The sequence below is a fragment of the Lytechinus variegatus genome, chromosome 6 (genome assembly GCF_018143015.1).
Source record: "Lytechinus variegatus isolate NC3 chromosome 6, Lvar_3.0, whole genome shotgun sequence".
In the NCBI taxonomy this organism is placed as follows: Eukaryota; Metazoa; Echinodermata; class Echinoidea; order Temnopleuroida; family Toxopneustidae; genus Lytechinus; species Lytechinus variegatus.
In genome coordinates this window covers 43,494,029-43,511,094 of record NC_054745.1, presented here as the reverse complement: position 1 = coordinate 43,511,094, position 17,066 = coordinate 43,494,029, and the positions used below count along the sequence as shown (strand labels likewise).

The 17,066-nt window shown below is 37.8% G+C and overlaps 1 protein-coding gene across 1 annotated transcript in view; it reads right to left on the bottom strand.

Moving 5' to 3' along the window:
* Positions 1 to 814: 814 nt before the first annotated feature.
* Positions 815 to 17,066, bottom strand: part of LOC121417876 (MAM and LDL-receptor class A domain-containing protein 1-like) — a 29,639-nt gene continuing 13,387 nt past the window's right edge. Inside the window, exons 9-23 of the mRNA XM_041611609.1 lie at positions 16,659 to 16,784; positions 15,417 to 15,502; positions 14,517 to 14,676; positions 13,279 to 13,568; positions 12,791 to 12,901; positions 12,198 to 12,399; positions 11,260 to 11,535; positions 10,497 to 10,618; positions 8,610 to 8,817; positions 6,097 to 6,353; positions 5,183 to 5,347; positions 4,226 to 4,472; positions 3,340 to 3,456; positions 1,839 to 2,108; positions 815 to 819 (exon numbers count right to left, since the gene is read on the bottom strand). Coding sequence (XP_041467543.1) covers positions 815 to 819; positions 1,839 to 2,108; positions 3,340 to 3,456; positions 4,226 to 4,472; positions 5,183 to 5,347; positions 6,097 to 6,353; positions 8,610 to 8,817; positions 10,497 to 10,618; positions 11,260 to 11,535; positions 12,198 to 12,399; positions 12,791 to 12,901; positions 13,279 to 13,568; positions 14,517 to 14,676; positions 15,417 to 15,502; positions 16,659 to 16,784 — 2,642 coding nt within the window. The remainder of the gene's footprint in view (positions 820 to 1,838; positions 2,109 to 3,339; positions 3,457 to 4,225; positions 4,473 to 5,182; positions 5,348 to 6,096; positions 6,354 to 8,609; positions 8,818 to 10,496; positions 10,619 to 11,259; positions 11,536 to 12,197; positions 12,400 to 12,790; positions 12,902 to 13,278; positions 13,569 to 14,516; positions 14,677 to 15,416; positions 15,503 to 16,658; positions 16,785 to 17,066) is intronic.

Below are 17,066 nucleotides of genomic sequence, written 5' to 3'. Positions count from 1 at the left end.
GTAAATACTAAAAATGAACCCATTCAACCATCTCAAGAACACATCTGTTTCCGTCAAACATCAGAATTTTTTTCCTTTAACGTGTATCTTATCGGAAGAAAATAAACAATTAGCGTGAATAAAAAGGATGACAGGGTAAAAACCAAACACTGACCTATTCAACCATTTAAAGAACCCGTGATTTCCAGTAGAAACATCGTGAATTCTTTTCTCACTACTCATATGCAGTTGAGAGAAAATAAACAACGAGTGAGGTTAAAAATGAAAGCATGGTAAATACCAAGCACAAACCTCTCCGATTACATGTATGTCAAGAACATAATTATATGGTCACGCCAAAACATAAATTCTTAGTATTATCGTGATTATTACGGTCTATTCCTGAATGCGTAATATTTTTTGTCATTTCTTAAACTTTGATGTAATAATAAGATGACTTATAAAGGGCCAAGTCCACTCTCTAGAGTGCTCAAGGCTCCTAAAAAGCTAAGAGTTAAAAAAGGTTTTAGAAGATTTTGAAAGTTTCGACAGAGGTACATTTTTTATGTCTTTAGGAAGGCTATTCCACAAAGTGGGGAATGCAAAAGTAAATTATCCCCCAACTATTTGAAAATAGAAGGAAGCAAGATGTAATGTGATTTTATTAATGATAATCTTCATTTTTGTGTATGCATATTTATTGATAAAGATCAGATGAGGGATATATATACCTGGGGAAACGGACGTGTTTCCAAGGCATTGGAGATAGCTGATTCCATCAAGAGCCATTGTAAAGCCCAGTCCTTCAACAGCGAACAGGTACACATGATCAAAGCTAATCTGCAGAGAGGAAACAAAATATTCATGTAGAGAGTCAAAAGGGGCCTAAGCTTTCGATCCTAGCAGAATCTTCTTCGGAGGCGAAATGACAAACATATAAAGTGGAACAACCATAATATAGACCACAGACATTCAACAACAACGCTAGAAACAAGGAGACAAAAGGGGCATTAGTGAGAAGAGATGACCAATCAGGTTAATGAAGGGGATGAAAGAAAAGGAGTATGCAGACACAAAGGGAAGTTTGTGTAAGTAAGGCCAAAGAATGACCTCAAGCTGAGAGGGATTAAGATATGAGGCAGGCAACATCAAACAGGATCTGGAACAAAACAGTGATAGAGGGTGTGAGGAAGAGATGAATGACAACAGAATTAGTGAGAGGTGGGTCAAACAGGTAACAAAGAAAGGCATAATAAACTGGTGAACTGGTGCATAAGAGTGGGGGAAAAAGGGAAAGAATGGAGAAAAAATATTCATGTCATAATATCAAGGCCCCATTACACAAAGGTTAGCGATTAATCGCTTATTTGAAAGAACAATTCTGATTGGTTCCCAGTCAATCTACTGAGCAAAATGTGTATGCAGCGATGGTCAGGATCATCTAGCGATTGATCTTCAAACTTTGTGTTACGGGGACCGGATGGGGCCACACTGGTGAAATCTACAATTGAAGTCTCGTTTCAAAATCCTCAATCAGTATACAATTGTATGTAACAAATAACAATAAACGTCAATTATTTATTTTAAAGTGACTTTGGAGAGAGAAAAGTGAAGCGGAAAAAGAGAAAGAGGCAGGGGGGGGGGGGACTGCCAGAAAGCAATGCAATATAATACATAATTCAACGATGGCATATTTTTCTTGAATTAAGATTAACAGAGAGAAAGAGATACAATGAGAAATAGACATAAAAGAAAGAGGAGAATGATATCTAATTGCATAGACCTATAGAGAAATAGACAGCAGGGGAGGAGGGGGGGGGTAGGGTAGGGGTATAGGGGCAAAAGAAAAAGTAACAAACAAAGAAAAGAGGAAGCACAAACCAGTACCTTAATTTTTTCATCGAACTCTCCAACAAAGGCAACTCCATACTCCCACGTACCAGGATTCTCCGTACCCCTCACCACAAAGAGTTGGGGTCCATCTTCTACGCGTAACCGCAGTTCTAATTGACTTGTTGCATCGCTCATATAGTAATAGAACTGAACCTGGCATGCAGACCCAGGGGGACCAATCAGAGGGGTTGTTAACGTGTTGTAGCCGTAGATGCTCTCGAGATAAAAACCCGGATCTATGAAGAAATGACACAAAATTCCTGAATTCCTCTCAATTCATCAAAATCTAGGGTAGATATTAACATAGTTAGGGTCGGAAGCAGGGTTTTTTGTTAAGGTTCAGAGAGAAAATGGTTTCGAGGTTTTGGAATAGGGCTAAGGATGGGCAGAGGTGGAGGAAGGGGATGTGTTTGACAGAAGGGACAAGGTTGGCATGGACTGATGGTACACTGCAGAAGCGCTAGTGTTGATTCAACGCTTGACTTGCATCTGTATCAGTCCACGTCAGAGACGTGTTGAAACAACACCGGTTTGGCGATGGGCCAAAACAAATTTTGCACTTAAGCATCAACAATTAGTGTTAAGCCAATATCGGTTTGATTCTTAACAGGTGTTGTTTCAACACTTCTCTGGTGTGGACCAATACAGCTGCCAGGCTGGTGTTAAATTAACACCGGCGTTTTTGCAGTGTATGGCTTTTAGGAGAGGTGATGGTCATTAAGGTACATAAACTGAGTTTGTTCGAGAGGTTTGCATAGGGAATCATAGTGTAATGGTTAGGATGTAGAGTTATTAGTTGAAGCTGTTGTAACCAATGTAGTTAGGGTAGCGAGGTGGCAAATGGAGGGCTACTGAGAGAATCCAAGCGCATTACTAGTCAGCCAGGAAGAGGTGTATAGCACTTAGATGACCGAACAATTATCGATTTGGGGGTATGCTGTATATGACCCTTTTGGCAGCCGCTAGAAGAACATCTTTCTCTTATATTTCTGACTAAATTTCTAATAGTAAGTCATGAACCTAAGAAACATTACATAGTAGTTATAAAGAGAAGGATGATACGAAATCACTCTGAATAATAAATGTGGAAAAGGGACGGGAAGGATATTGCACAACAGAGAAGAATAGCAAAGAAAAGAATTATTAGTGATATAGGTATATACGAATACATCCCATGCATTAACTCACAATCGCATTAAACAAAGATATGTGAATACGAGTAAGAGTCGAGTCATTACACTACATTTTCTACTGTTTTGAATAGTTCTTTCGGCCAGTGTTTAAAGAACCAATTGATTGGCATGTACAAACTGTTATGATAAAAAGTAAAGTCACAGATCCACGCCAACCACCATAGATGACTATTTTCGTTCCCTCTTTGGTTCACCCACGCCTCCCACACGCATGCGTAAACACACGTTCGCATTCACACTCCAACAATTACAATGATGATCATTCTTTGCCTACCTGAAGCGTTATTGAAGTGATCAGTCGGAAGATAATCAATGTCGGAACCAGCTTCTCTTAAACGCCACCCAAAGTTTTCGGACCCACACGTCTGCAAATCATCAAACTCACAAGCACCTAATACAAAATATTTTGTGGAGAAATGTTAATCAACTAATTAGTATATTCTAAATTCTATATTGTACATTGGTCACCGACACTCTGAAGACGATGAATTTTAGTGTGAAGCCAAGTTCAACTTCTACCATGGTCTAAAAGCCAAAACTAAAGTCACGAGGATTAAAAAACGTTGAAATTCTGTGAACATTCCATTTTATTCGTTCACCATGGCATAAGAAATCTATAGTAGTGAATAGTGGATGTTTGTGAACGATTTGATTGCAGAATAAAATGATGAATCGGATTTAAAGTGTTCAACTAATACTCTAACTATAGCTGTCACATTTGAAACCACACCCTCAGAACAGAATTTAAATTAAACTAGAGTTAGGATTACCAGCAAAATGATTTTAATAGTTCTATTTATATTTCTGTCCCGATAGAATGGTTTAAATCAAAGTGTGGATGATTACTCGATTGGCGTGAAGGTTTGAATGTCGTATTTATTGTATTACAGTCAAGATCGGGAAGGTTCAAGGAGATTCTTCTTCAAATAAGATTGTACCCGTAGGACAACCTCCCAACCATGAAACAAGCCTTCAAACCGAACTAAATTACATTAAATAAAATTACAGCTGGAAAAGGGATTGCGTCATAAATAAAATTATTAATAATACGCCGCAAAGAACTATGTTGTAAGTAATACATATTTGATGGTAAAATTTGGCGACCTTGTCGACCTAAACGATTAACTGAAAAAAAACTCAAACACAATTTAAAATCTTACCGCAATTTTGCTCATCTCGTCCATTGCTACATTGCACGATGAAATCACAGACTTGATCCTGGGGGATACACTGACCATCACCGCATTGGTAGTCGGAGGGTATAGGGCAAGGGGTGGGAGTGGTGGGCGGGGCTGGTGTGCTCCCACCCGGAAGTGGATTATTCGAAAGCTGACAGTTTATGAAGCTGATATCATCTATAGCAATGGCTCCGTTACGGCCGCTGCCAGCTACCGCTTCGATTACAACCTAATGGGATTCAGAATGTCAGAAAATGAGATTAAAATACCTTTATCAACGATTAATGAAACAATGTTGATGTATTTTTATGGCAGCCAAAGTTGAAATAGCTTTTTATCCCATTTAATCCATCCACTCTATGAGACTTGAAAAAAAGCGTGAAAACCAATGCCCTTTAGGCATTTTCCGTTATAAAATCACCTGAAGATGGTGTTGTTCAGTGAACATTAAGTTTTATATCACATTACCAAGTGATGTAGGGGACTGACTTCGGACAAAAGAAAAGAATAAGAAATGACAATGAAAGCAAGTTAACGGCCATGCCTACTATAGGAGTGGACGTGTCTTGATCTTGGTTTACGATCTCTGCAGCCGAAATTCCATGTATCGAATCCAACTGTGGGACAACTTTAATATTATCAAGAATTGGTCTACATTTTTCAAGTAAGCGTAAGACCTCCAGTAAAATGATTCGGATAAAAGTGGTATTGGTAAACTTTTTTAGAGGGAAAACTGCAGGGGTAAGCATGCCTCAGATAAAATAAGAAAATGGCGCCCGTATATAGTCGTGGCATCGTATTTATTCCACCATGGGCGATTAGGGGCAAAAATGCTGAACCTATATTGACCGCATAATAAGTGATTATGCCCTTTGTATGCTCACATGTCAGATCTGGGGGGTATTTTTGTACTTAGTTTGCATCAGTCAGTTTACCAACCTGGAAATCATCTAAAATGGCCAAATCCTCGTCGTAATAAGTAAAACTGTCGGTAGCAAAATTAGAGAGCGTGTCCAGACGTTCAAGAGGTCCACCATCTGACGACCGAGTGTAGATGTTGATAATCCCAGTGTCAGGTCCGTTACCAAAGAAGAAGAAACGAATCTACAGAACAATGGTAATATTAGATATAAAGAGAAACGTATTTAATCACACTCTTCCGGCTCTCTGACGCAATTTACTCGGCCAGTAGATGCCCCAATGCAATCATATGAATTAAAAAACAGTTTATTAGTGGTTGATATTAGCTAACTGATCACATATCATTTATGAGCCCAAGATCCTTAATAAGGTTCGTTTATTTTCTGACATTTTACTAGAGAGTACCTATCCCATATGAAAATGGCATCATCAATGCCATCATGTTTGCGGTAAATTTTAACTTACCCTAGGTAAATACATTCAACTTTTGCTTTATTGTCTCACTTTTTTTTCAAAATTGCTCCTATCTAGTTCTTAATATTTTCTTTTTTTGTAAACGTTTTTTCTTTTTTTGCTAGACTTAGGCGGTCTGTTAAATCAGGAATTTTATTATCATTATTATTGAGGGATTTTAACTGTTTCATTTAAATATTGGGTATAACTTGCCCTGCTTTGGAAGTGTGTTTTTTTTTCTTTCCTGTTGTAGCTTTAGCTAGTATGGTGCGCATTATTCATATTAGCGCATTTTTTGGAAATTTTATTTTCCCAGTCGTATTTAGGAAAAAATTCTTTATGATTCTATGGGGCACTCGTTACAAGGCGTGATTTCAGATTCGTCACCTGCATTTTATCCTGTCATTATGTGAATAGTGCGAAGCCTTCGGAAAGAAATGTTAAATGGGAAATTATTATTGTCGTTGGTGAATACCCACCTTACAAGTGGATGTGAGCCCTGTGCGAATGAAAGTCGGTGACGCCATGCGAGCAACATCACCCGGTGATGATCCCAATGCATCCGCGAGAAGGTAATGACCCCCTGCGGAGTTGGACGAATGATCTCGTGTGGGGGCGTACTGCTTGTCGACCGTGGTTGCTCCTGACGTTCTGATCCACAGATAATCCCCAGGTAAGTGCGTGTAGGAACATAGATTGGACTGGAAGTCACATCTAGCTGTATACTTCTCATCATCTGTTGAAAGAAATGAAAAAAAAAGATATTTGCGAAGGGAACTAGGTATATCTTTAAAGGGGAAGTTCACCCTGAAGAAAACTCTGTTGTGAAAATAGCAGAAAAAATAGTAAAAAAAAATGGTGAAGGTTTGAGGAAAATCCGTTAAAGAGTAAGAAAGTTATTAGAGTTCAAAATTTTGGATTTGTGACGTCATAAACGAGCAGCTGCCCCATGTGGTATGTAATATAAAATGTATGAATTTCAAATTTTGTATGGTTCCTGATGACTTAATTTTGTTTTCTTTTAATGATCGGGTATTAAAAGGTTTGTCTATTGATATACAAAAGTTACAGTGAAAACCATTTTCAATTTTCTGAGAAAATGACATTTCACTGATATTTTACCATTCGCTATGTAGGAATGCTGCTCGCATATGACGTCACAAATCAAATAATTGAGATTCTAATAACTTTTTAATTATTTGATGAATTTTTCTCAAACCTTCGGCAATATTTTTTATTATTTTTTCTGCTATTTTTACAATAAACTTTTTGTCAGGGTGAACTTCCCCTTTAACACATAAATGGTAACCTTGATCGAGAAACACGAACACATCACCCCTATTCTCCAATCACTTCATTGACTTCCGGTATTATTTTATCTGCCAAACTTTGAAACACAAGTATAAATTATAAAGCGCCCTACAAATGTTAATACTATTATTATTATATATCACATCAAAATATATTTCTGACAGGCCCTGAGTAGAAATGTGTCAATTTATGATTTCAATGATGTTTCTCAAGTTCTTAACTTGGTTTTAAAAAGACAGAATGCAAGAATACTAATAGCTTAATTTTATCAAAAGCGGATAATAAATTATCAGTGTTTTAACTCTTCAAAAAGCAACAATACTTGTTTCTTCGGTTTCCAAAAACATCTAGCTTTAATAGTTTTTCAATGTATAGGTCACCTGAAGTGCCCTAATTTTTTTCTCTCTAAAAATACCCTTTAAATAGTCCGACATATGAACCTGTGCCAATTTTAGTACTGGATAACATTTTTTGTTTGGCTTGCCAATTTTTTTTTATAAGGAAAATGTCGGCATATCTGTCCCACGGCTACATATTTTGACATTTTTTTGCAAATAACGCCCTCTAATAATCTGTGCAGGTTTGAAGTGACAACTGGGTCTACCTGTGGTCCGTAACATAAAGCTGAGCAAATATCCTAATACATTTTTTTCTACAATCGATTCCATTGACTACAATGTCAAATCAATCCTGAAAATCAAGCGTGCGATTAATTGCTAACTTCTGTGCAATGGGACCCTGGCAATGTTTGAACCGGTTTTGTTGTAGTCATAACGGCGAAGGCCCCGTAACACAAAATTAAGCTTTCAATGGCTAATATGAAAGAGCGATTCTGATTGGACCTTAGTCAGTATACTGAGTAAAATGCGCATGCAACGATGATCTCGACACGCCGTTTCATTTTGTATATTAATCGCTAACTTTGTGTAACAGGCCTCTGATTGACCCAAATTGTTTTGGGTTCATCCGAAGTAACTGTGGCGTAAGGATTAAGAGTCATAGCAATCACTCAAAACTTACCACAGGTGTCACGCGCGTAAAATATTCCCCATAGACTTGTGTGTTAAAATGGCACTTTTGAAAAATTCATAAAAAAATAAATGTGAAATTAGAGGGTGGAATGTTTACTACCATTGGATAGGATATATCTGACATTCCATATCTGACCAGGAAAGGGTACTGTAGCCAGCTCATTTTAAAAAAAAATCGCCATTTATGAAGATAACTATGCATGGATCAAATTCATCAACTGAAACAGTAAAATAGCCCTAATTAGTCCGCCAGTCAAAAAATAGTTCCAAGTCACTTATTTATCTTCCCAATTAAGGAGAAGGAAGTTCAGTAGTTACCATTTCTAGAATCAGTGTTAGATTTTGGATCATATTCATACATTTTTGTCAATCAGCAAGATCAAATTGAAAAAAATTCGAATGGGTTGGGTCGAACGAATATCTCTAGACCTCCTGGTGTAATTAGGCTCGTGGCACCCACAGTGCATGTCGTCCGAGTAATCACCGCAGTCAACAGCAAAGATGTAGCACCAAGATAAGATTTCACTGGCTAGTTTGAACGAGCCATTCTGATTGGTCATCGTAGTCATTCTACTGACATGACTGATCAGAAATGAGCATGCAATGGTGATCTTGATAGGCCGTTTCAAAACTTACACTCAAAAACTTACCACAATGCATTTCGTCCGAGTAATCACCGCAGTCATCAGCAAAGTTACAGACTCGGTCCATGTCGACACACGCCCTGTTCGTACAGGTGAATTCACCAACTCCACAGGATTCCTCGGCTTCACGGAATCCACAGTTGGACAGAAGAACATCGCTGACTGCTATGATACTACCTAGTCCGCCCACTCCAGGTAAACCGATTATGTTAATCTGGAATAGAGTTCATCAGGATGGTGATTATCAATAAATATGTATTACTGCATGCACACCAACATATTTGGACTTATTCGCGCTAATTAGCGATCACTCATGTTCAAGATCTGGGTCCCGTAACACAAAGCATAAAGATTGATCGCATGCTAGATTTTCATGATTTATTGTACATTGTAGTCAATGGAATTAATCGTAGAATAATGTTCTACGATCATTGCTAAGTTTTGTGTTAGGGGCCCCAGGTCCCGAGATCTGGTGATTTTTTTTTGAACAAGTGCGCAATTAGTTACCAAGAATGTGTATAACATTTCCATTTATTTGAATGCAAAATAAAAGAGAATCGTCAATTTTATACATTGCTCATGGGTACATGTATGGGTGCCGCGGTCGGGAATCGAACCCCGAAATTTCCATGTATAGTCAGGCGCCCTAAACCACTCGACGATTCACGGTAGCGCAATCACCTGATCTTCACATGTCAGTGGTAACTACTCTGGCTCCAATCAGTTAGGCTAGTTGTAATATTAACCATGACTTATCGGTCCTAAAATCTGAGCTGCCAAAGTCTTCAAATAGTTTAAAATAGCAAGTGCAAGTCTTATAAAAGTTCAGCAATGAAGATGAAGGTTAATTTGAGAATAAAATCATAATGATCATGAACTAAAATTGACTAGCTTAGAATAACGCAGAGTCTAAAAATATTGATCACATAGGGAATGCATAAGGATGCATACATGTGGTCAATATGTGCAGTTTACGGATGCAAAAATAATTTCCTACTGTGGACACCCGCACAGTGTTAGTGTCTACAGTGTGTTAGAGCACTATATGAACTAGTGGTTCACACTTTACCAATATTAAGATAATTTCACACCGTCCATACCCATGCAATGTGTGTATGCACATTGTGTTATGAAAATATGTTGTGATTTACAACGTTAACATGCTCACGTGACACACTTTGAACACACCTTGTAACATAGCGTTCAGTGCGTTCACATAGTAGACTGTGTCCTCAGTTGTGTCAAGGCGATTTCAAACTGTTTGAATAATTTCATTCACACTGATGACTTGTTCAAATCTCACATGTATAAAGGCGATTTCCATTTGTGTAGCAAAATGTGAATACGCAGTAGAATACTGTGTTCAGTGCATTCACCAAGAGGGATATGTTAATAATGTGATCCACACTGGTAACTTACTAAAATCTTACATGCGTGAAGGCCATTTCTATCGGAGTACCAAACTGAACACGCACCAGAACACTGTGTTCGCCTAGACGGATCTGTTAATGTGATCCACACTGGTAACTTGCTCAAATCTCACTAGTGTGAAGGCGATATCCATTTGTGTACCAAACTGTGAACACGCTGTCGAACACTGTTCAGTGTGTCCACCTAGAGGTACATGTTCATACTGTGATTAACACTGCTCAGATCTCACTTGTGTGAAGGCGATTTCCGATTGTGGTCCACACAATGAACACACTGTGTGAAAATGAGTTAAGTGTGTTCATATACATGAATATGTAATTCACACTGTTAAAGTCTTCAAATCTCACTTTGGTGAAGGTGATGTGCAATAGCATGTTACGAGGTCAGCACACTGTGGCAGACTTTCAATTGGGTTACACTGTGAACACACTGATATTGTGTGTTTTTATTCGAAAGACCTACCTGGAAGGGGTTCATGATTCTGCCAACATTAAATATTCCTTGATGCCAGTATCCCCTCATAGAAGTCCGATACATGATGGTATCCTCAATGGGTGAGGTCGTGTACGATACGGCGATATAGTCTGGGATAGAAATAACACACGCCATCAAGGGCATTAGCATGAAATATACACACGAAGTACCCTTAAGAACAGTTCTAACGGTACTTTTCCAGAGGTGATGAGTTTGGGTACTATTGTGAATGCCTAATGAAGTAATCTTTGTAATTCCATCATCATAAAATTGATTGGTCGATCAACTAGTCATCATTAGCTGTAATTGGCAAATTAATTGGTCATATTTTTGTATAATCGATACCAATATTGTCATTACTTACAGTAGATAGATGTTGTAACAACAACTTTAAACTTGAATCCTCTGTTGCTGCTGTTAGTAATATTATTATTGCTATTATCGTATATGGTTCTGGTTATTCACGCTGTTACAATATTTTCATGATCAGTATTAACATGACAATGATTTGCCATTGATACCATCGAAATAATCACCTAGCTTTATTTTTTCGAAGATAACAAAAATGATAAAGCTGAAAGGATATGTTGGTTATACTGCCATGCAAAGGAAAATAAAATTATCATTTTTCCGAATATCATATCTTTCGTTACTTTCAAATAATATTTTCTTACTCTTAATACTTGGCATAGAATGGTCTTAAATCCCCAAAACATGTCATCTTATGATTGTCACAATCATTATCATTTACCGTTTGACGAAAGGTAGTACGAGAACTGCATGACGCAGCTAGACCCCGCCTCCTGTATCCAGGGACTAAGGAGCCTGGGATAGGCTCCGCCCACAACAGGAATCGCAGTGTTATCCACAATCATGTATGTTCCACTAGGGCCGTCGAAGTCTGCAGGAGGAAGAAAGAGGGTGGGGGGAGGTGTTGTGGAGACTCCGCCCCCTTGCCTTATCCACGGAAACATGCCTGCAGGATCACTAGTATATCCGCATTGATCCTCCTCGAATGTACATATTCCTAAGAGATAAATAGATAAACATCGTATGAATTGTAAGAATTCGAAATGATAAAACAAGAAAATAAAGAATAGGAGCAGAACAAGATGAAAAGAAGGATGAGAATCAGAGCAATATCAATAATAATACCAAGAAAAAAATGAAAAAGAAGAAAAAGAAAAAGAATAAGAAAAAGGAGAAGAAGAAGAACAAGAAGAAGAAGAAAAAGGGGAAGAAGAAGAAGAACAAGAAGTAGTGGTAGTAGTAGTAGAGGTAATAGTAGCAGTAGTAGTAGTAGTAGTAGTAGTAGCAGTAGTAACATAATAAGAAACAGAAGAAGAAGAGGAGGAGGAGGAGATAAAAATAACACTCTTAAAATGTTGGGCCACATAGGTTTAGCCAACGTTCACTAGTTTTCAATTCATACTGTGCAGTTTTCACCCAAAGCACACATTATTCATGTTATTGGCTTAAAACTACCAATAATCAGATAAAGCTTTAACCCACCGTTGTGTGGACAGTATGTTAACCAGGATTTTTAAGAGTGAAGATGGAGAAGAAGAAACGAAGAATTAGAAGAAGAAAAAAACGAAAACAAGAAAAGAAGATGATGAAGGCGAAGCAGCAGCCGCAGAACAATGAGGGGTAGTCAGGAGAAGTCTACTAAAAATAAAAGATGCTCACCGCAATTTGCTTCATCAGACCCGTCAGTACAATCCGATCTCATGTCACAGACCTTACTTGCATCTACCATCTCATCTCCTGTTAAGCAGGTGAATGGTGGTGGAGGGGTAGTATCAGCACTACAGGCACCATTGAATAGATACAGGTCATCGATAGCAATGTCACAGAATTCTGTTCCGGTTAGTAGTCCTTCGATCATCATCTGAAATATTTTCATTTCATTTCATTCAAATAATTTCCAACAAAATACAAATGAGGAAAATACAGTTTGGTCACAAGAATTAAGTCAGTGCAATAATATATATATCATCATAAAAATAACGAAAATAACATTGTACGAATTAAATAAAGCAATTAATTTCCATTTCGCCACAAATCACTTTTTTTTCAGTTTTTCCCATGAAACAGGCGGCATCACAGATCTGTCACCAAAGACTACAGTGCACATGTGTATTCTTTTCTATTTCTTTAGAAACTCGAAGCTACATGAATCAATTTGCATTTCGTTTCGTCGGACAACATCTCTTAAAACTCCTTGGTCAAACCATCACAAGGTGAAAGTATTGCTTCCGTGCTCTACGCACATGACTTACCCTATATTCTTCAGTAACCACGAAGCTGATTTGCCTATAATTCCATTCATCTTCTGATACTCCAGTAAAAGACCATACCACGTGGGTTAAAGCTGGTGTTTCCCAGGCCACCTAAAGATAGATAACATGCTAGATCTCATCATACCACGTTGAAATAACCCAACTTATCATCAGTTCAACAGGACCTAGACGTAAAATGTAATAGCTTGAAATTGATGTCCAAATAAGGACAAAAAACTACACAATTGTATGATGACTTACTGAAAAAAAGTAATGATGAAAGCATCATACTTTAGAATATTTGGAGAATTGAGGAAGGAAAGAAGAGAGAGGGAGAGGGAAAGAGAGAGGGGGGGATGAGGATGGGAGATAACCGAATTGAAAATAGAGGACTAAGTTCACTATATTATTTGAAAATATTATATTTATCCTGCATGAAAACTAAATTCAAAGAGTTGCTTAACATGAGTTTTATTTAAACTACTCACCGTTAGTGTATTCTTGCTGTCACCTTGGCATGCCATATGATACCAGAGACTGAAGCAGACAAAGTCTTCTGGGGGATAGAGGCTTGCAGACTCTAGTCTAGCTCTGGTTCCTAGGCCGCCAAAGAAGGCACTCATGTACATATACCACCCTGAAGGTGTGCCGGTGGTATGGTCAAAGTCTGGACCACTTTCAGGATTGTCCGTCGAACCGCTATACCTTCGCCAGTCTGACTCATCACCCATCTGTGTGTTCGTCCAGTCACATGTATCCACTTCGAAATCACACGAACCTGGACACATTTATGGTAGATTAAAACGACATATAGGTAGGCCAATTTCTATGACCATTACTTTTGTTTTGATGACGAAATGATATTATTATTTTTTTATTTCATAGAAAGATTTTATTCAAAATCAAACACGAAAGCAATTCAATTTACAGAAAAATCAGTATTTGTTTGATATTTAGCAGTATAGCCCATTAAACATAAGGTTGGCCTAGGGTACATGTATGTGGACTTAAAAAAATAAAAAAAATATATATTTCATTCATATTATGTGTGTACTTTTTAGCAATGATAATACAATAATGATAACACTGATAATAACGTTAAAACAATTATCTAAAGTAGCCACTGTAATAGGTTGAGTTCAGCACAGTTTGGGAAATTTGTTTTCTTTGCTGAAGGAAAACACTCCATGGTTAGGAATCGATTTCGCGTCCCCCAGATTTAAAGACGAGAGTCACAGCCACTAGACCACGACGACTCCTACATATTTTAAATTTAGGTTGTACAATAGAAACGCTCTACATTACAGAAACGGAGTATTATAGACTTGCCTTATATAGATTCAGGACCTAAATATTATATTTGGATTATGGAATTGAATTGATACCGCTCTTAAAATGTTTAACCCTCAAGAAATTTACGATCCTCATCATCTAATTTCTTCCAAATTCCAGTTGCTAGGAAATCATCCGGGAAGCGGGCCTTTGCTCATGCAGAAACTAGCCTGTGGAATTCTCTCCCACACAGTTTGAAAACCCAGACTTCAGCGACCACCTTCAAGGGCAACCTGAAAACATACCTGTATAAAAGTGTTTATTGATAGACACTGGCTTATTGTTTAGACATGTATATGTAGTTTTTGTTGTTCTGGTCTGAAGCGCCTTGAGCATCCTATCAAGATGGAAAGTGCGCTATATAAATCTTATGTATTATTATTAGAATATATACCTAGCTGACTGCCACATTGACTGTTCCTTGCATTGAAGTCATCTATAGCCACAAAGGCTCCTGAGATTTCATCTTGGACGATCAAGGTAAACGCAAACATATTTCTACGATCAGAAGGGACCTCCAATGATGCTCTACGCCAAAAACCAGTCGTTGGATCCTAGATAAATCAAACGACATAAGGTTAACCTGATAAGGTGTCTTCTTTTTGATATTTAGCGATATTTGATTGACATATCCATTCCAATTCAATGGGAATGTGGTATAGCGCTTTCATATATAAGGCCTACATATCTTTGTTCTTGACCTCGATAAACAGTCGAAAAAATGTCTCCCTTTAGCATTAAGACTTCAATTTATGTACTGGGGATTGTTCCGCTAGGCAATGAAGTATTCGATTAACTGCGACAATTCTTCGACGGAAATTTTTTATGTTGAGACAAATATAATAGCTAACCTCCGAAACTTAACAATACCCTATGCCCTCTGAGATTATCGTGCCACACGTGTGAAAGCGTAACACAATCGCAGTAATTAAGAGCCCGTGCACACACGTTCTACAATCGTAGAAATACGACATTACATGTTTATTCTGGTATTATTACTGCGTATCTCCTGTAAATATGAACATCCAATATTTCGTGTCTTTTATTTTCATTTATAGTTAACCCAATCGCCCCCCCCCAAAAAAAAAATCAAAGAATAGAGGGAATCCCTCTATTCTTTGATTTTTTTTTTTTTTTTGGGGGGGGGCGATTTAATCCCGGATTCTTATGGGGACAAAACATGACATATTTGTAATGAATAAGCAGAGGTACTCATTCTCAAAAAAGAATACACAAAATCATATGTATAATTCTGATATATCTGGAAAGTCATTAATATAATAAAACACATTACCGAGTATATTCCTTTTATTCCACTTGGTATAATGTAATTATTCTCATCCAGATACACAGCTTCGAGGGAAAATTCACCAAACACATCTGCAAAATAAAACAGGTATATAAATTTATGTTATGTGAACATTGTTTAGATTTTCATTTAAGGGGCGTCAATAATAAAAATAAATATGACTGACTCCACGACCCCCACCCTCTCTCTCTCTCTCTCTCTATGTTTAGTTGAGAGAGGGTTTCAACACAAGCAATTTAGTCGACGAAACGTGTTCAATGCTGTTGATGTTGACGCCACCGCCGTCGGAAAAGCGGCGCCTGTTGTGTAACTCTGCTATGCAGATGAGACAAAAATAGTGACACATTCATGAATTTGGGCAAAAACACAATTTGCTCTAGATATGTAGACGAATTCACGTTTTAGAGCAGTTTAGGGTCTGGCATGCACTAACGAAGTGTTGCGTGATTTGGGAACCGCGTACGACTACCTGATCTCTAAAGTTGCGCGAAACTTAAAATTAAAAAGACAGCGAGCGACGTACGGTAAGAAAAAACAAAATCGAGCTGCGGATATATCTTAAAAAATGTCGGGGGGGGGGGGGGGTGGATCAGCCCCCAGTCTTATTAGACTGATACGGTTAGCTCATGATCAACTGTCTTTTCTCAAATGACCTTTGTGATTTGTCATTAGAAGAAGCACAATCATTTTCAAATGTAGATGTTGCGTAAGCTTTACCGATAGAATATTCAAATTCTAAGAACAAAAGGCATTGTATAGACCAGGGGAGCGTTTCATCAATATTTTCATCCGACAAGTTGTCAGATCTGACATCTTTCCATGATTTTGATTGGCTGAGAGGCACTGTTCCTGTGGTAACTGTCGGGTAAAACGTCCGACAAGTCCTTTCATGAAACGCCCCCCAGGTGACCAGAATAGTACATCAGGGATAAAGTTTTGAGGTCTGTTTTATTGTCTGCCTTTGGCACATTTGACTATTGTTTAGACTACTGCCAAATACCAGTGATTATGAAGACTCTATTGCTCTTTAGCTTGGATGTGATAAATTAATATTTTGAAAGGAATACATGAGTAATCATCAAATTACAAATGCCTGTGTCAGTGAATCTGAAAGCCCTCTTCATGGCTCATCTCAAATGACCTTTTTTCTGCTAATGGGCAGTTTACAATCGTGAACAGGCTTATTACTATCTTAATTTGTATTATCTTCAAAAGGATGTTACTTACCACTCATAACGAACCAGAATTCAGCGCATCTGAATCCGCTCAGTGGTGCTGGATACTCAGGGGTCCACAGTCTTCCCATATCATTTATTCTAGTGCGCTGTCCGGTCTTTATTCGCATATAATACCCTGAATGAAAATACAAATTACATACATCCACTAAAAGTAAAAGAACTGTCATGTGAATTTGCACCTTTCTGCCTTCATCAATGGAAATTCAATGTTTTTTTTATTATTATTATACATGTACATTATCATATGAATTACCATGTCTCAAATTGCCCCATGCTGGCTGGCTCAAAGTACCCTAGCCCAACCTTAATGCGATATGTTCACATCCACACATTTCTTATGCATCCAATATGTAAAAGACTATGACAAGAATGAAGATCCATACCTGGACTACCAATA